This window comes from Schistocerca piceifrons, chromosome 2 (genome assembly GCF_021461385.2).
Source record: "Schistocerca piceifrons isolate TAMUIC-IGC-003096 chromosome 2, iqSchPice1.1, whole genome shotgun sequence".
NCBI classification, from domain to species: Eukaryota; Metazoa; Arthropoda; class Insecta; order Orthoptera; family Acrididae; genus Schistocerca; species Schistocerca piceifrons.
The window spans coordinates 576,230,786-576,249,521 of NC_060139.1; the positions used below are offsets into that span (position 1 = coordinate 576,230,786).

At 38.7% G+C, this 18,736-nt stretch overlaps 1 protein-coding gene across 1 annotated transcript in view; it reads right to left on the reverse strand.

Moving 5' to 3' along the window:
• The window catches only part of LOC124775604, an 87,572-nt gene that overhangs the window by 8,820 nt on the left and 60,016 nt on the right, over positions 1-18,736 (reverse strand). The window contains exons 4-5 of the mRNA XM_047250435.1: positions 13,137-13,188; positions 10,080-10,220 (exon numbers count right to left, since the gene is read on the reverse strand). Coding sequence (XP_047106391.1) covers positions 10,080-10,220; positions 13,137-13,188 — 193 coding nt within the window. The remainder of the gene's footprint in view (positions 1-10,079; positions 10,221-13,136; positions 13,189-18,736) is intronic.

The window sequence follows — 18,736 nt, forward strand, 5'->3', positions numbered from 1 at the left end:
GTTGTATGTTGCCATAACAACCACACCAAATGCGATAAAGATTTTGCTCCCAGACTTCAGAACATGACTGAGTATTCAAAAGAGAAAAAAATCTAAATTGAGAAATAGTGAAGAAGATTCCAGTGTGTTTCTTTAAGAAGATATATGCTGAGGCCACTCTGATTAAGAAGATCCGGTGTAGAGAGTACACAACTGTCACAAGTAACACGGGGACGCAGACACTAAAACCAAAATCCAACGCCACCGGCTCCAGTTGCTGTTCACTGGTGCTGACCTGCTTCCACTTCCGCTCACCAACACCTATGTGGAAACCAACAACTGCCGTCATTGGCACCAGTTGCTGTTCACCAGTACTGATCACACATCCGCTCATTGATGCTGCCCAGATTCTATGCCATGTTAGTGTAAAACACAACTTTATTGTTTTAATACAATGTGGTATAAACCATTTAATGAACTTTATTAATGTAGTTATTATACTTAAAGTTAATTTAAAATGCTCACAAGGTCTAAAGCTTGTACAATTATGGATCACGTTCAGCAAGTTAGAGAGATGTCAGAACCGGCCATGGCTATGAGAATTGCTAAAGAAGGGCCTGACTGGTCTGAGTCAGTAAATCTAATTAAAGCTCAGAATCTTAAGACAGACTCATTACATTCTAACTAAAATGCTCAGAGGGAAGCTTTGAACACCCAGAGTCTTAAGTTCGACTCAGTAAATGCTCAATTAAATGAAGCTTTAAATGTTCAGAGTCTGCAGTTAAATTCTAAACTAGATGCACAGAGTGCGACTTTAAGTAGAGAACTAGACTCGGTGAAGTCCCAACTGAATGTCCAAACAATGGATTTAGGATTGTTAAATGTTAAAGTCGACTCACAGAGCAAAAAATTTGATAATCTATGCGAAGGCATGGATGCTTTAAAGACTGAATTCGACACCTTGAATAGTAAAGTAGAGGATTTGAAATTATAATTAAAGAAAGAATTAACCAATTCATTGGATATTCATGCAAATCAACTGTTCACTGACTTTAGTTAGAAACACAATGATCAATTAAATGTAATAAAGTAGAATCAGAAATCAGTGAAAAATTAGGATCTTTCGAAAATGTGTGTAAAGTTAAATTTGGTGCTGTAAAGTAGGGACTGAGTATTTTAAAAAAAAGTGTAGATAAGCAGAGTGAGTTAATTCCTATCATTCAATCACAAATTACATGTGTAAGTACATGAGTGGATAATGTAGAAAGAAGCTATAAAGAGAAAATAGCAAGCCCTGATATAAATGTAAGTAATTTGGAAGGACAATTTGAAGGGGTCATAGACTGAAAAGTTACCAGGAGAATAACATCTGGGAACGTGTCGCCTATGGCTTCTTCCAAACTTACTGATACCAGAAATGACATAGACAAACTCTGGAGAGAATTCAAACTTATACAGGATCAAGTAGAAAAACGAGTAACTTCACCTAATGTGGTGTTAACTAGTGAAGTAGTGACTGATTTGCAGTGGGGAGACTTTCAAAAGAACTTTAAAGAGAAGTACTGGTCTGCACTTGCTCAAGTGAAGTTAATGTCAGATCCATGGGATCCGGGTGGAGTCATCTAATCCCCCCAGGGATGTTAACATTCTGAGTTAACGGGCGGAGTGACAACTGTCGGATACCGAGTTGTTTTTGGTGTTTCTTCCCATATAGTTTTCCCGCACCAAATTCCTTTAAAATCTTAAACTATTCTGTAGTCTATTCTAAAATCTTAAACTATCCTGTAATCTTTACTGTACTCTATTCTAAAATCTTAAACTATCCTGTAATCTTTACTGTACTCTATTCCAAAATCTTAAACTATCCTGTAATCTTTACTTGGTAAACTGGATATGACAATAAAACAAATACAAATTTAGATGAAATAAATGGAATAAGAATATTATGTTTCTGAAAAATATAACATAATGTGATGAACTGAACAGCTGTTATATTGTAGTGTACAATTTTCTACTTTGTATAGAATTATTTCTACCTTTTAAAAGATGCGATGTAGATGGGAGGGTTTGTATAAAGTTTTAAAGGGGTGGGTAATATAGATGAAAGCATGATTTACCACAAACAGATAAATCATGGCTAACACAAAACACCCATCACACCTTTCAGACAACCCTCACAAATAAGTGTGCCTGATTTTTCACCATTTGCCGTTTCCATAGGGTCGCTAAGATTTCCTTCGGGGACCTCAAGGGTGAAGGTGGGAATGTCCATTCTGTAGGAGATGATTTAACACCAAACCTCCTCTGGTGTCTCACCCAAGTACCTGTGAGGTTGAGGTAGGGATCCTAGGGAAGCGGGGTGGGTAGGGTTTCCTGTCTTTGGAGCTATCTTGTTTCTCTTCATCAATCTTAGCAACCACACCTATATTTTTTTTTTTTTTTTTTTTTTTTACTTCTCATTTGAGGACCTATCTATTTTTCCAAGAACACACATCCGCATACACACAAGAAGACATACGTGCACACACATATATATATGAAAACTATGACAGTTCTACTTCACTTCATCACTTATACATATACATAAGTATCTAAAAAACTAGGACAATTCTAAATCGAGTATATATGAGAAGGAGGCATGAGCGAAGGAAAAGAATGCAAGCAAGAGTGGAATTGGTCATGGTAGTCATGTAAGAAAAGTCAGTATAATAAATACTCTGATAAAGTGACAAATTGTAGCATAGTGGGGCTCTAATAGCCTGAGTAAACATTTTATCTATTGAATAGTGTATACAGACATGGCATCTACTGGAAGAAAAAGTTGATAAGTATAGGAGGACTCTAGGGATTAGATGAAGTATTAAGAAGTATATGCAGAGTGTAGAGAAGATTTGTAACTTTACCAGAAAATACTTAATTTATAGTATGCATAGAAATGTATACTGGGGTAAAGAACCATGAGGCCGACTCAGACAGGATGAGGGAGCATACCTAACATTTGCTAAGTACACGGGGCAGGCATACCTACTTGGAGACAGGATGACCTATGGCCTGAAAAAACAGGAATGTTTGATAAAGGGGCATACTTTCCAGAATAGAAAGAGGAAGTGCTCTCATAAGGTCAACCCACAAGCATGGTATTGCTACTGATCCTAGGGAAAAGGGACAGTATCGTGACAAAAGTCACAAAATTTTGTAGAGATTATTCTGGAAAGTTTGAATTCTAGGCACAACGAGCATTATTACGTTTTATGTAAGTTCGCGAGTGTCAAAAAGAACACTTTCATTTTGCCCAGAGTTCCTCTAAACTACAACTGATAATGAAGCTAGTACATACTAAAGAAAAGGTAGTATAAAGGATAGAAATAATAGAATACTCAAGTGTCATGAACACCTGAAGTTTACAATTGGAAATAAGGAAAGAGTCCTCAAAATTCTTAAATATTATAAAAGATGACTAAAAACACAAAAAATGTTCAGGTCTTGATGTCAAGGTGAAATAAGAACAGAATAAAGGAACGCTCAGTTAAGATTGTTCTAGAGAAAAAAAAAGATTGTTGTTGAAGTGGAAGGTGTATGTAGAAACACGTATGAGAAAAGTATACTGCTATCATACGAAATGTTGTTGTGAGTGATGTTATGTACATAATGATTATGTATAAAATATCGTGTGTCCAATCTGAAGGGGGGGATATGCAGTGTTTCGAGAATTTCTGCATAAATTCTAAAACCACTTGGCCTTCCACCATCTCAAACACATGATATTTTAGACATGAGTGGGAGAAAGAAACCCTATCTACTGTGCATCACCTGTCTGTGTGTGCAAGTGAATCAGTTGTGGGCAAAACGTCGACGCGGTGGTTGAACGGCACCGGCAGGTACTTGGCAGGCGATCCATGGAAGTCGTAGTAAGAGCACACAGAAGAACCAAGGACCTTTTGTGTTATTCAGTGCTGTTTGTACTTGTGACTATTGTTAGTGACAAAAGAACAATTAAGATTCTGAATTTTGAAAATAACTCTTATCTTGGACTTGCTGGAGGCAAGACGTATTTTTACGATATGTTTGTAGTAGAGACATGGTTGTAAAGCCAACTCTTTTCTAAATGGACTTAAATCTGTTTCTAATGTAAGACATACAAGTTACTTACAAGAAGTTAAATGTTTATGTGTAAAGTGTGAACTCTGTTCTTAAGAAGCTCAAATATACCAATAGTTATTGAAAAGTATTCTTCGAGTACCGAATTATTTCACAAGTGGTGAGAGAGCCTTGAAGGTTCCTGTAACCAGCATCATTCTTCGGAGAAGAAGTTTAGAGAGATTCCAGAAGCTGGTTATCCAGAGAAGAAGATCGGCTGTATACACCAAGTAAGTAGACTCATATAAGAGAAGTGAGAAGTTTGCACATAGACTTCACACACTCTTAGTTGTCAAAAACGTTAGACCACCACTCCAAAAGCAGCTATTTTTGTTTTGGTGTCAACAGCAGCCTGCACATGGAATGGTAATTCCACAGTCCAGCTGCTACCACTCTCTAACCAATGGAGGTTGTTACAATGAATTTTGTAGAGAGGCCATTACTTGTTCTCACATAGCAGGTGTAGATGTGAATGTGTTATGATGTTCTTGGTGCACAATATGGCTGTCATCTTTAGTACAGCTCAGACATAGTTGACCAGAATAATAATGACAGGTATCCCTGCACAAGGCAATGTGTCACAGTGGTTAGATTACTGGACTCATTTTGGGGGGACAATACTTCAAATCCCCATCTGTCCATCCAAATTCAGGTTACTCCTGATTTCCCTAAATTGCCCCAGCAAGTGCTCGGATGGTTCCTATGAAAGGGATCAGCTGACTTTTTTTATCCTTCAAACATTCTGAACTTGTGCTCCATCTTTAATGACTTTGATGTTGATAGAACATTAAACCCTAACCTTCCTTTCTTCCTTTTGAGTATACTTGCCCTGATTTTGCCATGCTGACCAACATCAGACCACTGTCACAGCCAAATGCACCAAAAATCTGGAAACTCAGACCACTGTAACAGCCAAATGCACCACAAATTTGGAAGCTACACAATTCAATACTCCAGTCAAACAGAGACCAACACTGAGGCCCCTCTCAAACTATGTCAGGTGCTGAAAACACCTCAAATGCGCACACATTTTCTCCGTGTCCTTCATAGTGATCACTCAGCATCTGATGCTGTTCACGTATCTCACATATCCCACCAGGCATAGTAACAACACTAAACATGAACAGCACTAATACAATGTGAGGCCCATTCTATCTGCCATTGAGAATTGCAACTCTAATCATTTACATACCCACTGAAGTTACATTGACATCTGTACATGGCCTTCGGGTTTCTCACTTTTTTGACAGACAGTGTCATATGAGAACTATCATATCAGAATTAACAAAATAATAATTGAAGAATATGAAGGAATAGTATGTAATTTTTAATGTTAGGGTTCTGTTAGGTACCTTGTCAGTGGACAATCAGAAGATATAAGAATGTGGGGTTGTATTAAGTAAAAGTAAAGTGATATTTTTTAAAGTAATATATACTATGCATCACACAAACTGGTAAAACTAAGTAAACAACGCATGCTGTCACATAAACAAATTAACACACTAGGTCATTGGCACAATAGTCAGATTAGTACCCATTAAAAAAAGAAAAGCCTCAATATGTATGCTCCATCCACATTCACATTTTAGTGACTGTTCAAGTTAAAAATGAACTCCTCACAAAAAAGAATTGGATAAATATGCTAAGAAACATCAGATTGAAGCAAGGACATGGCAGAATGAGAGATCAGTAGATAAATCAAGAGAATAAAATGAATATAATGTATAGAAGTAAATATTTATAATGGCATGATTTTGGTTTGTGACTAATTTTCTTTCATTGAAATTACTAGTATGTATTCTCTTTCAGAATAATAGTACACCATGAACATAATCTTCCTTGTAACTTGGGTGATTTCTTTCTCTCTATGTGTATCTTATAAAGTATTTAAGACTTATTGTTATAAAATCATATGGGAAACTGAACTGAAAGAATGTAGACTGACATTAATATTGAATTTATATAATAGGCATTAAATGACATGAAAAGATTAATTAATTGCATTTTGAAGATAAGTTTTTATATAATATGAACAACTAACAAGCAACAGAAAATAATTAGCATGGTTTATATACAGGGTGATTCAAAAATGCATGTAAATATTTTAAGGGTGTATTTGTGAGGTAAATATAAGACAAAAATGTTCTATAAATGTTTTTCCATAAACGTTTAATTCCAGAGTTATCGTTAAATACGAAAGTCATGTCCGTATCAAAACGACGGCAGTGCAAGCAGCAGGATGCCATATTCTGGTATGTAATTCACATACGTATCTCCCAACAGTTGATTCGAAACTGCATGAATAGTGTTTGTTTTTGTTTGCACGTGATGTTTACTCCTACTGTACGGAAGATGGCGCTGATGTTGTTGGTAACGGAAACGTACGTCCTGTCGTTCATTCATCGTCGGAAGGCTAAAGGTTTCGTGCACATGATGTACTCAAACAGTGAGTATGCTGATATGCACCTTGTGTATGGTGCAGCAGATGGAAATGCACTTGCAGCAAGACGAAGGTACAGTGAGCTGTTTCCAGGAAGACGGTTACCAAGTCATCAGACGTTTGTATCTGTGGACAGACGTATGCGGGAGTATGGCATTCGTCCTGGGCCACATTCAGGTCGACCACTTGAGCATGCAGTGAACGTCGAGGAACATGTTTTGGACCTGGTAGACCAAGATCCATCTATCAGTACGAGACAAATTAGTGCAGCTGTACGACTTCCACAATCTACTGTATGGCGGCTGCTTCGGAGACAACAGTTGCATCCATTTCACCTGCAAAAAGTGCACGAATTGACACCTGAAGACTATCCTCGCCGTCAGCAATTCTGCCAGTGGTTACAAGAGCGTCATTTGAATGATCCAATGTTCATTCGGCGGATATTATTCACAGATGAGGCCATGTTTACTCGTGCGGGTGTAATCAATTCGCATAATATGCACCAGTGGGCTGTCGAGAATCCTGGCGTGAGAATTGTGCGTGGATATCAACATCAATTCTCCATAAACATTTGGTGTGGTATTGCGGGGAATTACTTACTCGGACCTCATGTTCTGCCTCCAAGGCAGAATGGGCACGCGTACTGCGAATTTTTGGAGGGAGAATTGCCTGGATTGTTACAGGATGTCCCTCTTGCAACACGAGCCACCATGTGGTTTATGCACAATGGTGCTCCCGCCCATTACAGCCGCAACGTAAGGGCGTACCTCAATTCTGCGTATCCACATCGATGGATAGGTCGCGGAGGACCAATTGCTTGGCCAGCCAGATCACCTGACCTGAACCCTTTAGACTTTTATTTATGGGGCCGACTAAAGACATTGGTGTATTCTTCTGCAGTACCGAACAGAGAAGTGCTACAACAAAGAATTGAAGGTGGTTGTGAAATTATTCGTGGAGAGTTGAACGGACTGTGTAATGTGCAGAGATCATTGATGCGACGAGCACGGGTCTGTCTGCAAGTTCAGGGACAGCATTTTGAACATGCATTGCATTAAGATTTGTGCAAATACAGTACAGTACAGTACAGTCTGTAAAATGCTTCAATTTTCCTTAGTTATTGTGCATTGCTGTAGTTCAATCAACAGGACCTAAATTAATACAGTGTTCGCGAGGAATTGTTTCAGTTTGTTACGTCACGTTTATTTATCAGTTTGCGTTGTTAGTCCAAATGCACTGTAATTAAACTGTGAACTCTGGGAATTAAATACCTTACGTTGTATTGAATGTATTATCCTATTTTGTTCATAACTCTGTAATACGCCAAGTATGGAAAAAATTGTATAGAACATTTTTGTCTTATATTTACCTCACAAATACACCCTTGAAATATTTACATGCATTTTTGAATCACCCTGTATATTTACAGATGTAGAATTCTTCTCTTTGTTTTTCCATGTCATTGAGGAAGTAGACACTGAATTGTGGTAGCAAAAAGGACTCAATCCAAGGACATATAAATGCTGGGCGACAACCTAAGAAATGGACTCAGAGAAGGAAACTAAACTAAGTATAGTTAGTGACAAGGATAGCAGAAATGGAGAATTAATGAAAAAAATTAAAAAAAGTGGCTTCATATAAAATACCAAGTTTTTGACACTTTTAAAAAAATTGCAGAAGTCCTCAAATGTTCAACACACAGATTATATGGATGCATCAAATTGTAATTGATAATTCTGCACTTTTTAACATTTTTAAAAAAATTTCATTTTGCATGACAATGATTAGCATGCCATATCTTGCAATATCTATGTGTAAACGTATGATATATGTAACGGTCAGTTGTAACCTGGCCAAAATTTCTGTATATTTAATGTTTTGTGACAACCTGTGGTTTGTTATGATTTGACTGAACTAAAAATTTATTGTGATTTTTAAAAAATTGGATTATCCAGTTAGCTATTTATAATGTCCATCTATATAATCCAATGTGTAGTGAGGAGATGCAGCAAACTGAAATAACTCCGTCTTGCTACAGTTCTGCTCCTTAAATACATAATTTTTTGTCCATTGCAAATGCAATACATATACCATGTGTACATATAGCAGCAAAATTTTTATTTATGCTGCTGTGACAGTGTATGTTTAAGTGTATGAATGTGTGTACATTTGCTGGAGAAAGAGCCACAGTTGGAAAGCTAGTAAATGTCATTTACTGTTAAATGTGCTTACACTTCACACAAAAGTCTGCTAAAGGTGAGTGGTTGCTTTTCCTTTATTTTATGTATTGTTCCATCCAAGAATTTCCAGTGTTGTTATTCAGTATTTCATAAGTTATTCATAGTCAACATTTCCATTTTCCAGGCTGTTCCAAACTTAAAATGTAATCACCTCAAAATTCTACTTTAATAGTTTTTTAGCTGCAATTACTCTGATTCCAAATATGAATAATTTCACTAAAATAATTTGTTAGTTAATAAAATATTCAAATTATAGAAATTGCCTTTCTACATTATTCTTTAAAGGCTTTGTAAATCCCAGTAGACATTAAAATTTCTACATCATGGTAAACAACACCTATATGTGATTAAATAGACCTTTCTGTGTAATAACTGATAATACTCTTCTGGAATATGCAGCCAGATAATGTAGTCATCTTGACTCAGTATTTCAATGGACCAACAGGCCACTATCTTCATATGAGTATGCTGATGCATAATCTCGCTGGAACTGTTTTTTACAAGAATTAACAGCAAGACTGTGCATCAGCACACTCACCTGAAGATGGTGGACAGTTTTTCTGTTGAAATATTGTATCAAGATGACTACATTATCCAGCTGCATACCCGAGAAAAGTATCAACAGTGCCTATAACTTTCCCAGTTTCAGATTCTACAGCTAATAGCTAATCAAGATAAATTCACCATCTACATTGTGTTTGTATGTTTTACTTTTGCTGTCTTTTCTGTTTATATCCAAATGTAACAGGTCTGTATTTTCATATTTTTTAATATTTATACCCCACTCATCTGAGATATAGGTATTGCGCACAAACCAACAATCAGTGGTGGGCAAGTATTCAAACAGTTCTGACACTATGTTATTTTTTTTAATCAGCCTGCAGTTAGTATTTAGTAAGTATGGTTCTAAGTCATGACTGAACAGTCAAGATGCATGTTTCTTATGTTAATCTTTCCCACAACTGAATTTGTGTGACCACTCATAATCAATGTAGCTTGCAAGTTTGATCCAGAAAATTGATGTTGATATATTACAATAAAGGTGATCATTGGAACCAAGTTTTGTGTCAATAAATGGGAAACAAAAGGAAATGGAAATTCTACAGTGCCATTTACATTTATTCAATAACTGTTCACCACATCAAATAATCACAGAAGGGGGAGTCAAAAAGAAATTCCTTAGACTTTTGAGGCATCAAAAAGGTCAGTAGCACTTCAGACCCTAATAATAAAAGAATATTAATTTAATGTCATGGTTATGCCCTACATGAGATTGCACAAACCTGTCCAACTTCCAGAGTTTATGGTAGCATTAAGGCCTGTTCGTTGATAAGCACCATTATTGTAGCAGTATGTTTTTAGCTTGAAATGTCTTCCATTGAAGGGTGGACTGTTCCATGAAGGAAAACTCATATCCCAGCATGCTGCAAAAAAACATTAGTTGAACTGATGTTCAGTTCTGTATTTACATTTTATAGAATGAAATATAGTTTTCAATAATTTAGAACAAAATAATGGTTGCACTCACATAAACTTTTAAGTGTTGTGTTGTGATGCAGGCACAGACACACACACACACACACACACACACACACACACACACACACACATACACACACACACAGACACTGAAGAGCCAAACAAACTGGTACACCTGCCTAATATCGTGTAGGACCCCCGTGAGCATGCAGAAGTGCCGCAACACAACGTGGCGTGGACTCAACTAACGTCTGAAGTAGTCATGGAGGGAGGGAATTGACACCATGAATCCTGCAGGGCTGTCCATAAATTCATAAGAGTATGAGGGGGTGGAGATCTATTCTGAAAAGCACGTTACGAGGCATCCCAGATGTAGTCAATAATGTTCATGTCTGGGGAGTTTAGTGGCCATTGGAAGTGTTTAAACTCAGAAGAGTGTCTCTGAAGCTACTCTGCAGCAATTCTTGATGTGTGGGGTGTTGCATTGTCCTGCTGGAATTGCCCAAATCCATCGGCATGCACAAAGGACATGAATGGATGCAGGTGATCATACAGGATGCTTACATATGTGTCACCTGTTAGAGTCATATCTACATGTATCAGGGGTCCCATATCACTCCAACTGCACACATTCCACTCCATTACAGAGCCTCAACCTGCTTGAACAGTCCCCTGCTGACATGCAGGGTCCATGGATTCATGAGGTTATCTCCATACCCATACACATCCGTCCACTCGATACAATTTGAAATGAGACTCGTCCAACCAGGCAACATGTTTCCAGTCATCAACAGTCCACTGCAGGTATTGACGGGCCCAGGCAACACATAAAGCTTTGTGTCATGCAGTCATCAAGGGCACAGCGCTGTCAGAGATTTGATGTTTTACCAGATTCCTGATACTCACGGTACATGGTGAAATGGCCGCATGGGAAAATCCCCACTTCATCACTACCTCAGGGATACTGTGTGCCATCACTCATGCGCTGGCTATAACACCACATTCAGACTCACTTAAATCTTGATAACCTGCCATTGTAGCAGCAGCAACGACTGCGACAGACACTTGTTGTCTAACATGAGCATTGCAGACCACTGCATGGTATTCTGCCTGTTTACTGATCTCTGTATTTGAATGCACATGCCTATACCAGTTTTTTGGCACTTCTGTGTATGTGTGTCTGTTATAGACACACACACACACACACACACACACACACACACACACACACACTGTTGGAGATTTTTAATGGCACGTATACTGTGAGTTCATATACCCTGACAAGCTGAATCAGGCCTCATCTGGAAAAATGAGAAACAGAGGATCCAAAAGTCTTGATTCCACTTCACTCAGAAACCACTTGCATAGTTAAATGGATGGAAGTTCATCTGCAGGGTTTAACTCATGCACAGCAGTAAATTTTTAAGAATAGCAGGTCCTTTTTAATAATATTTTGACAGGAAAATCTCTTAATAAAAGGCATTGGCATTCCATCAGATTTTGTTCCAGTATTTTCTGCACTTGAACAGTGTTATCTTGTGTTCAAATTTTTTTATTCACTACAAAGCCCATTTTACACCATTTTGCCACTAATATTTGTGTTCGAGGTTTTGTCGAAACACTTCCAGTCTTAAACTCTTGCATATACAGTATCATACACATTTCCTGTAACTGTGCTTTGTGTAATACCTGACAATGAACATGTGCTGTTTTATCATGAGTGCCATTTTGTGTTAACTTAACTGGTCAACAAACATGTCTGCTCCTCTCAGTCACTCAAACATAATGACACAGTGAAGTTCTTGGGACAGACTGTGCAGAAAATGCATGTGCAAAGACAAAAGACAGCATCCAATTTCCAGCATTTTCCCTGACAGGCAGTTCTCCTGTTCATTAACATGTATCAATTTCTCACAGTCTTATAAATATTTTCTGGGACAGATTTATTTTGCTCACACAGTATTATTTACAGGTCCATATCTTAAACATGACTTACCAATAAATTCTGGTACGAGCAGCTGGAGTTGGCGATAATGTGTGGGTAAGGTGTGCTTGTTTGTGTGAATGAATGGTGTGTGTTTCTCTTTCTTTTTCTGATGAAGGCTGAAAGCTAATGTGTACATGTCTTTTAATTAGGCCTGTCTACAACTTAAGGTGTCATCTTTATGGTAATAGTACTCTATCTTTTCCTACGTTGTTGATATTTCAACCTGAAATTTCTATTGTTTTATTTTACCAATAAAAATAAATTACTTCAAGTATTTCATTGTCTAATCTAAGGGAGAAATAAAAAGCATGAGGCAGGCAAGATGTTATCAATCATCTTCCAGTCAACCAAACAACCTGCATTTATTTTAAAATATTCAAACACAAAATGAAGGTGCTGAAACTCAAGATTTAAGCCTACATGATGCTGGAAATCCTACATGTATTACAATGCAACAGGTAAAGGTAACCACTAACTACATATCTGAACTGGTGAGCTTCAATAAGCATATAAACAAGGACTGGAAGATTCTAGTTCAGCTTGCATACTTCTGAGCTTCAATAATTGAACAACATAGTTGAGTTTGCATCTGTATCTTTAGGTGTGCTGAACAACTGCAAGCACTTATGAGGTTTTTACTATGTTCCAGCTACTGAGTATGTGACTAAATATCACTCAGTGTCTCCACTACACATACTATGATTATTTTCACTCAACACATTATGCAAACATCTAGATCAAAAGATGACTACCTACAACATGACATTACAAACAATGACAGGTTATCTCCAGTTTTCATTCTATCAGCCTCATCCAGTTTTTTTCTGTTCTGACAATCTCTAGGCTTTTGAAGTACATAGTATTTGTTATTTACCTGTATTGTTTCTTTCAATTACAGCACTGCATCCACCTTGACTTATGCCCATCTGAAATAAAAGACAGACCTCATAATCAAATGACACAGTACACTCAATTATCATAATTATATCTAATAATAATAAGAATAATAATAATAATAACATTCTGTCACATTAAGGCAACACATATATATATATAAACACAGATGATGTGACTTACCGAACGAAAGTGCTGGCAGGTCGATAGACACACAAACAAACACAAACATACACATAAAATTCAAGCTTTCGCAACAAACTGTTGCCTCATCAGGAAAGAGGGAAGGAGAGGGAAAGACGAAAGGATGTAGGTTTTAAGGGAGAGGGTAAGGAGTCATTCCAATCCCTGGGATATATATATATAAATGTCTGCTTGTGTCTGTGTATGTGCGGATGGATATGTGTGTGTGTGTGTGTGTGTGTGTGTGTGTGTGTGTGTGTGTGTGTGTGTGTGCGCGAGTGTATACCTGTCCTTTTTTCCTCCTAAGGTAAACTCTTTGCCTTTACAAATGTCTGCTTGTGTCTGTGTATGTGTGGATGGATATGTGTGTGTGTGCGAGTGTATACCTGTCCTTTTTTCCCCCTAAGGTAAGTCTTTCCGCTCCCGGGATTGGAATGACTCCTTACCCTCTCCCTTAAAACCCATATCCTTTTGTCTTTCCTTCTCCTTCCCTCTTTCCTGACAAGGCAACCATTGGTTGCGAAAGCTAGAATTTTGTGTGTATGTTTGTGTTTGTTAGTGTGTCTATCGACCTGCCAGCGCTTTTGTTTGGTAAGTTTCATCATCTTTCTTTTTAGATATATTTTTCCCACGTGGAATGTTTCCCTCTATTATATTCATATATATATATATATATATATATATATATATATATATATATATATATATATATATATATATATATATATATATATATATATATATATATATAAGGATCTGGCAACTAACAGAGTTAGAGAATACACATTCTTTAGTTACTGTCCTACATTAACATTCACCATTAAAATCTTATGGTTATATCTACCACCAATTATCAGTTTCAATAATTCTTCAAGATTATGAAAATTTATTAATGAACAGGGAAGTGCATCAGACTAATAAGTAATAAATTAAGTATTGCCCACGAACCACAGACTTTACCAAAATGGAGTGGTTGTGCACCTCACTGATACAGTTAGCCATACTGTAGATGCCTTGCTGTGGTGATACTATGAATGACTGAAAACAAGTGCATGTAGCTCTATTGTATGGTTAAATGATGATGGCATCTTCTTGGCAAAATATTCCAGAAGTTAACAGTCCCCCATTTGGGTCTCTGGACAAGAGCTATCAGGTGAATGTCATCATCAGGAGTAACAAAACTATCATTCTACAGATTGGAGCATGGAATTTTAGATCACTTAATCTGGTAAGTAGATTGGAAAATTTAAAAATGGAAGTGGATATGTTGAAGTTTGATATAGTGGGAATTAATGAAGTTTGGTGGTAGGATGAACATGACTTCTGATCAGGTGAGTAAAGTGTTATAAATACAAAATCAGACAGGAGTAATGCAGGAGTAGGTCTAACAAAGAATAAGAAAATAGGAATATGTGTAAGCTACTATGAACAGTATAATGAATTCATTATAACAGCCAAGGCAGAAATCTACACCAGCAATGCAAATTCGTATGCCTACAGGCTCCATGAATGAAGAAAGGATTCGTGGAATGTATGGGATAAAGGAAATTATTCAGATAGGAAAACTCAGTTGTGATGGGGGACTAAAATTCAATAACAGTAAAAGGAAGAGAAGAATATAATATAGAATATTGTGCTGTGGGACTAAAATTCAATAACAGTAAAAGGAAGAGATGAATAGAACATAGAATGTACTTATTGAATTAATGTTACTACAATTATTGTATTTTAGTTGCAGATCTCAACTGAATTTTCCTACCTGAATAATTTCCTTTATCCCATATATTCTTTCAAAAATTGTGGGAGGATACAAGCTTTAGGAAAGGAATGCCAGAGGAGTCCACTTAGTAGAATATTTCACAAAGCATAAGTTACTCAACACAAACATATGGTTTGAGAATCATGGAAGAAGACTGCATATGAGAAGTGACCAGGAGACACTGGATGGTTTATAATGATAACATAGCAATTTTGGAACATGTTTTAACCTGTAAAATATTTACAAGAGCAAATGTAAACTCTGACCATAAATTACAATTAAACTGAAGAAACTGCAAAAAGGTAACGAATTTTGGAGATTAGACCTGGCTAAGTCAAAGGAACCAGAGGTTGTTGAGAGTTTCAAAGGGAGCATTAGCCAAGAATTGACTGATACAGTCAAAAGGAATACAGCAGAAGATAGATGAGCTGCTTTGAAACATGAAGTAGTGAAGGCAGCAGATTATGAAACAGGTAACATGGCAAGACCAAGCATAAATGGCTAGAGGGCAAATGCAAGGCTACAGAAGTATGTATAACTAGGGGAAAATAGATTCACCTATAGGAAAATTAAAGAGACCTCTGGAGAAAGAAAAAGCAGCTGTATATAAATCAAAAGTTCAGATGCAAACAAGTACTAAACAAAGAAGGGGAAGTTGAGAGGTGGAAGAAATATACAAGATGAGTCACCTAAGAATTGCACCGCAGATATTACGGAAATGGAAATCGCTATTACTGTGCAGTTTTCACACAATGGATTGATAGGATCTCATATTGTTAGCCAAAAACAGATTGTAATAATACTTAGAAAGTGTATTTTTGGTGCAAACATACACTTTTTAAATGAAACAACGCCTATTAACATTAACAAAATAAAAGTAGGGTAAATTAGAATGTCAGAGGTGCTCATTGCAGATCCTATTGCGGGTCATTTATGAAATATCACATTTTGAAAAGTTTCCAAGGGACACTTGTTTCTGCCATTCAACCTGTGTAGTTGCTAGGTATGATTTTGTTAGGTTTGCTTACAGTATGCCATGAAATCATCGAGAATTTGGCAACAGCTGTAAGACTCAGTGTTATATATCACTCCAGAAGTATATCACTGTGCATTCTTACCAACAAATGATACTTACAAATGAAAAATTATAAAACGAATTATTATAGAGGACAGCACAACTATTGCACAGTTTTATTCTTTCATTTGCATGTGGAGAACAAAGCCAAGGGACAACATGTTTCTTCAGAGTAGGACAATGACTGCAGTAACTTTGTGAGAGTAAGTACTTGCACAGGTGGAATATCAGAAGTCCCTGAATCTCTGGTCTACATTGCAGAAGCGTATTGTCCACACAATAAGTGTGTGTGTGTGTGTGTGTGTGTGTGTGTGTGTGTGTGTGCGTGCGTAAAAGAATCTATGTTGTTTACAGAGAAATACTGATAAAGACACTAACTTTAGCTCTATAATGCAGCTGTCCACTGCAGTGGACACCTGTCATTGTCACTTCTTTGGCATTCTTCATCAATCCTGAGGCTGCAGATGCATGCAGTCTGCTACAGTGGATACTCTCTACTAGCACTGCACCCTGTGTGTATTTGCAAACACAGGATTGATTAAAAACACCAAAGAAGCAACACTTTCTGCTGCCCACTGAAGTGTGCAAGCTCAGGGCTGATTAAAAATGCCAAAGAAGCAACATTAAGTGCTGTCCACTAAAGTGGACAACTCCACCACATGGCTAAAGTTCTACAACACAATGTACAAAATGCTTTAAAACAACTGGGAGAAAGTGATGTGTTATTACTAACGAAAATACCATGGCTTTTATAATAATAGGCCACAGACTAAAGGAAAACAAAATATTGTCTAAAATACTAAAAAATAGCAAATTATTATACACTCCTGGAAATTGAAATAAGAACACCGTGAATTCATTGTCCCAGGAAGGGGAAACTTTATTGACACATTCATGGGGTCAGATACATCACATGATCACACTGACAGAACCACAGGCACATAGACACAGGCAACAGAGCATGCACAATGTCGGCACTAGTACAATGTATATCCACCTTTCGCAGCAATGCAGGCTGCTATTCTCCCATGGAGACGATCGTAGAGATGCTGGATGTAGTCCTGTGGAACGGCTTGCCATGCCATTTCCACCTGGCGCCTCAGTTGGACCAGCGTTCGTGCTGGACGTGCAGACCGCGTGAGACGACGCTTCATCCAGTCCCAAACATGCTCAATGGGGGACAGATCCGGAGATCTTGCTGGCCAGGGTAGTTGACTTACACCTTCTGGAGCACGTTGGGTGGCACGGGATACATGCGGACGTGCATTGTCCTGTTGGAACAGCAAGTTCCCTTGTCGGTCTAGGAATGGTAGAACGATGGGTTCGATGACGGTTTGGATGTACTGTGCACTATTCAGTGTCCCCTCGACGATCACCAGTGGTGTACAGCCAGTGTAGGAGATCGCTCCCCACACCATGATGCCGGGTGTTGGCCCTGTGTGCCTCGGTCGTATGCAGTCCTGATTGTGGCGCTCACCTGCACGGCGCCAAACACGCATACGACCATCATTGGCACCAAGGCAGAAGCGACTCTCATCGCTGAAGACGACACGTCTCCATTCGTCCCTCCATTCACGCCTGTCGCGACACCACTGGAGGCGGGCTGCACGATGTTGGGGCGTGAGCGGAAGACGGCCTAACGGTGTGCGGGACCGTAGCCCAGCTTCATGGAGACGGTTGCGAATGGTCCTCGCCGATACCCCAGGAGCAACAGTGTCCCTAATTTGCTGGGAAGTGGCGGTGCGGTCCCCTACGGCACTGCGTAGGATCCTACGGTCTTGGCGTGCATCCGTGCGTCGCTGTGGTCCGGTCCCAGGTCGACGGGCACGTGCACCTTCCGCCGACCACTGGCGACAACATCGATGTACTGTGGAGACCTCACGCCCCACGTGTTGAGCAATTCGGCGGTACGTCCACCCGGCCTCCCGCATGCCCACTATACGCCCTCGCTCAAAGTCCGTCAACTGCACATACGGTTCACGTCCACGCTGTCGCGGCATGCTACCAGTGTTAAAGACTGCGATGGAGCTCCGTATGCCACGGCAAACTGGCTGACACTGACGACGGCGGTGCACAAATGCTGCGCAGCTAGCGCCATTCGACGGCCAACACCGCTGTTCCTGGTGTGTCCGCTGTGCCGTGCGTGTGATCATTGCTTGTACAGCCCTCTCGCAGTGTCCGGAGCAAGTATGGTGGGTCTGACACACCGGTGTCAATGTGTTCTTTTTCCATTTTCAGGAGTGTATAAGTGTATGTTGTTGTTGTTGGGGTCTTCAGTCCTGAGACTGGTTGGATGCAGCTCTCCATGCTAATCTATCCTGTGCAAGCTTCTTCATCTCCCAGTACCTACTGCAACCTACATCCTTCTGAATCTGCTTGGTGTATTCATCTCTTGGTCTCCCTCTACGATTTTTACCCTCCACGGTGCCCTCCAACGCTAAATTTGTGATCCCTTGATGCCTCAAAACATGTCCTACCAACCGATCCCTTCTTCTAGTCAAGTTGTGCCATAAACTTCTCTTCTCCCCAATCCTATTCAATACCTCCTCATTAGTTACGTGAC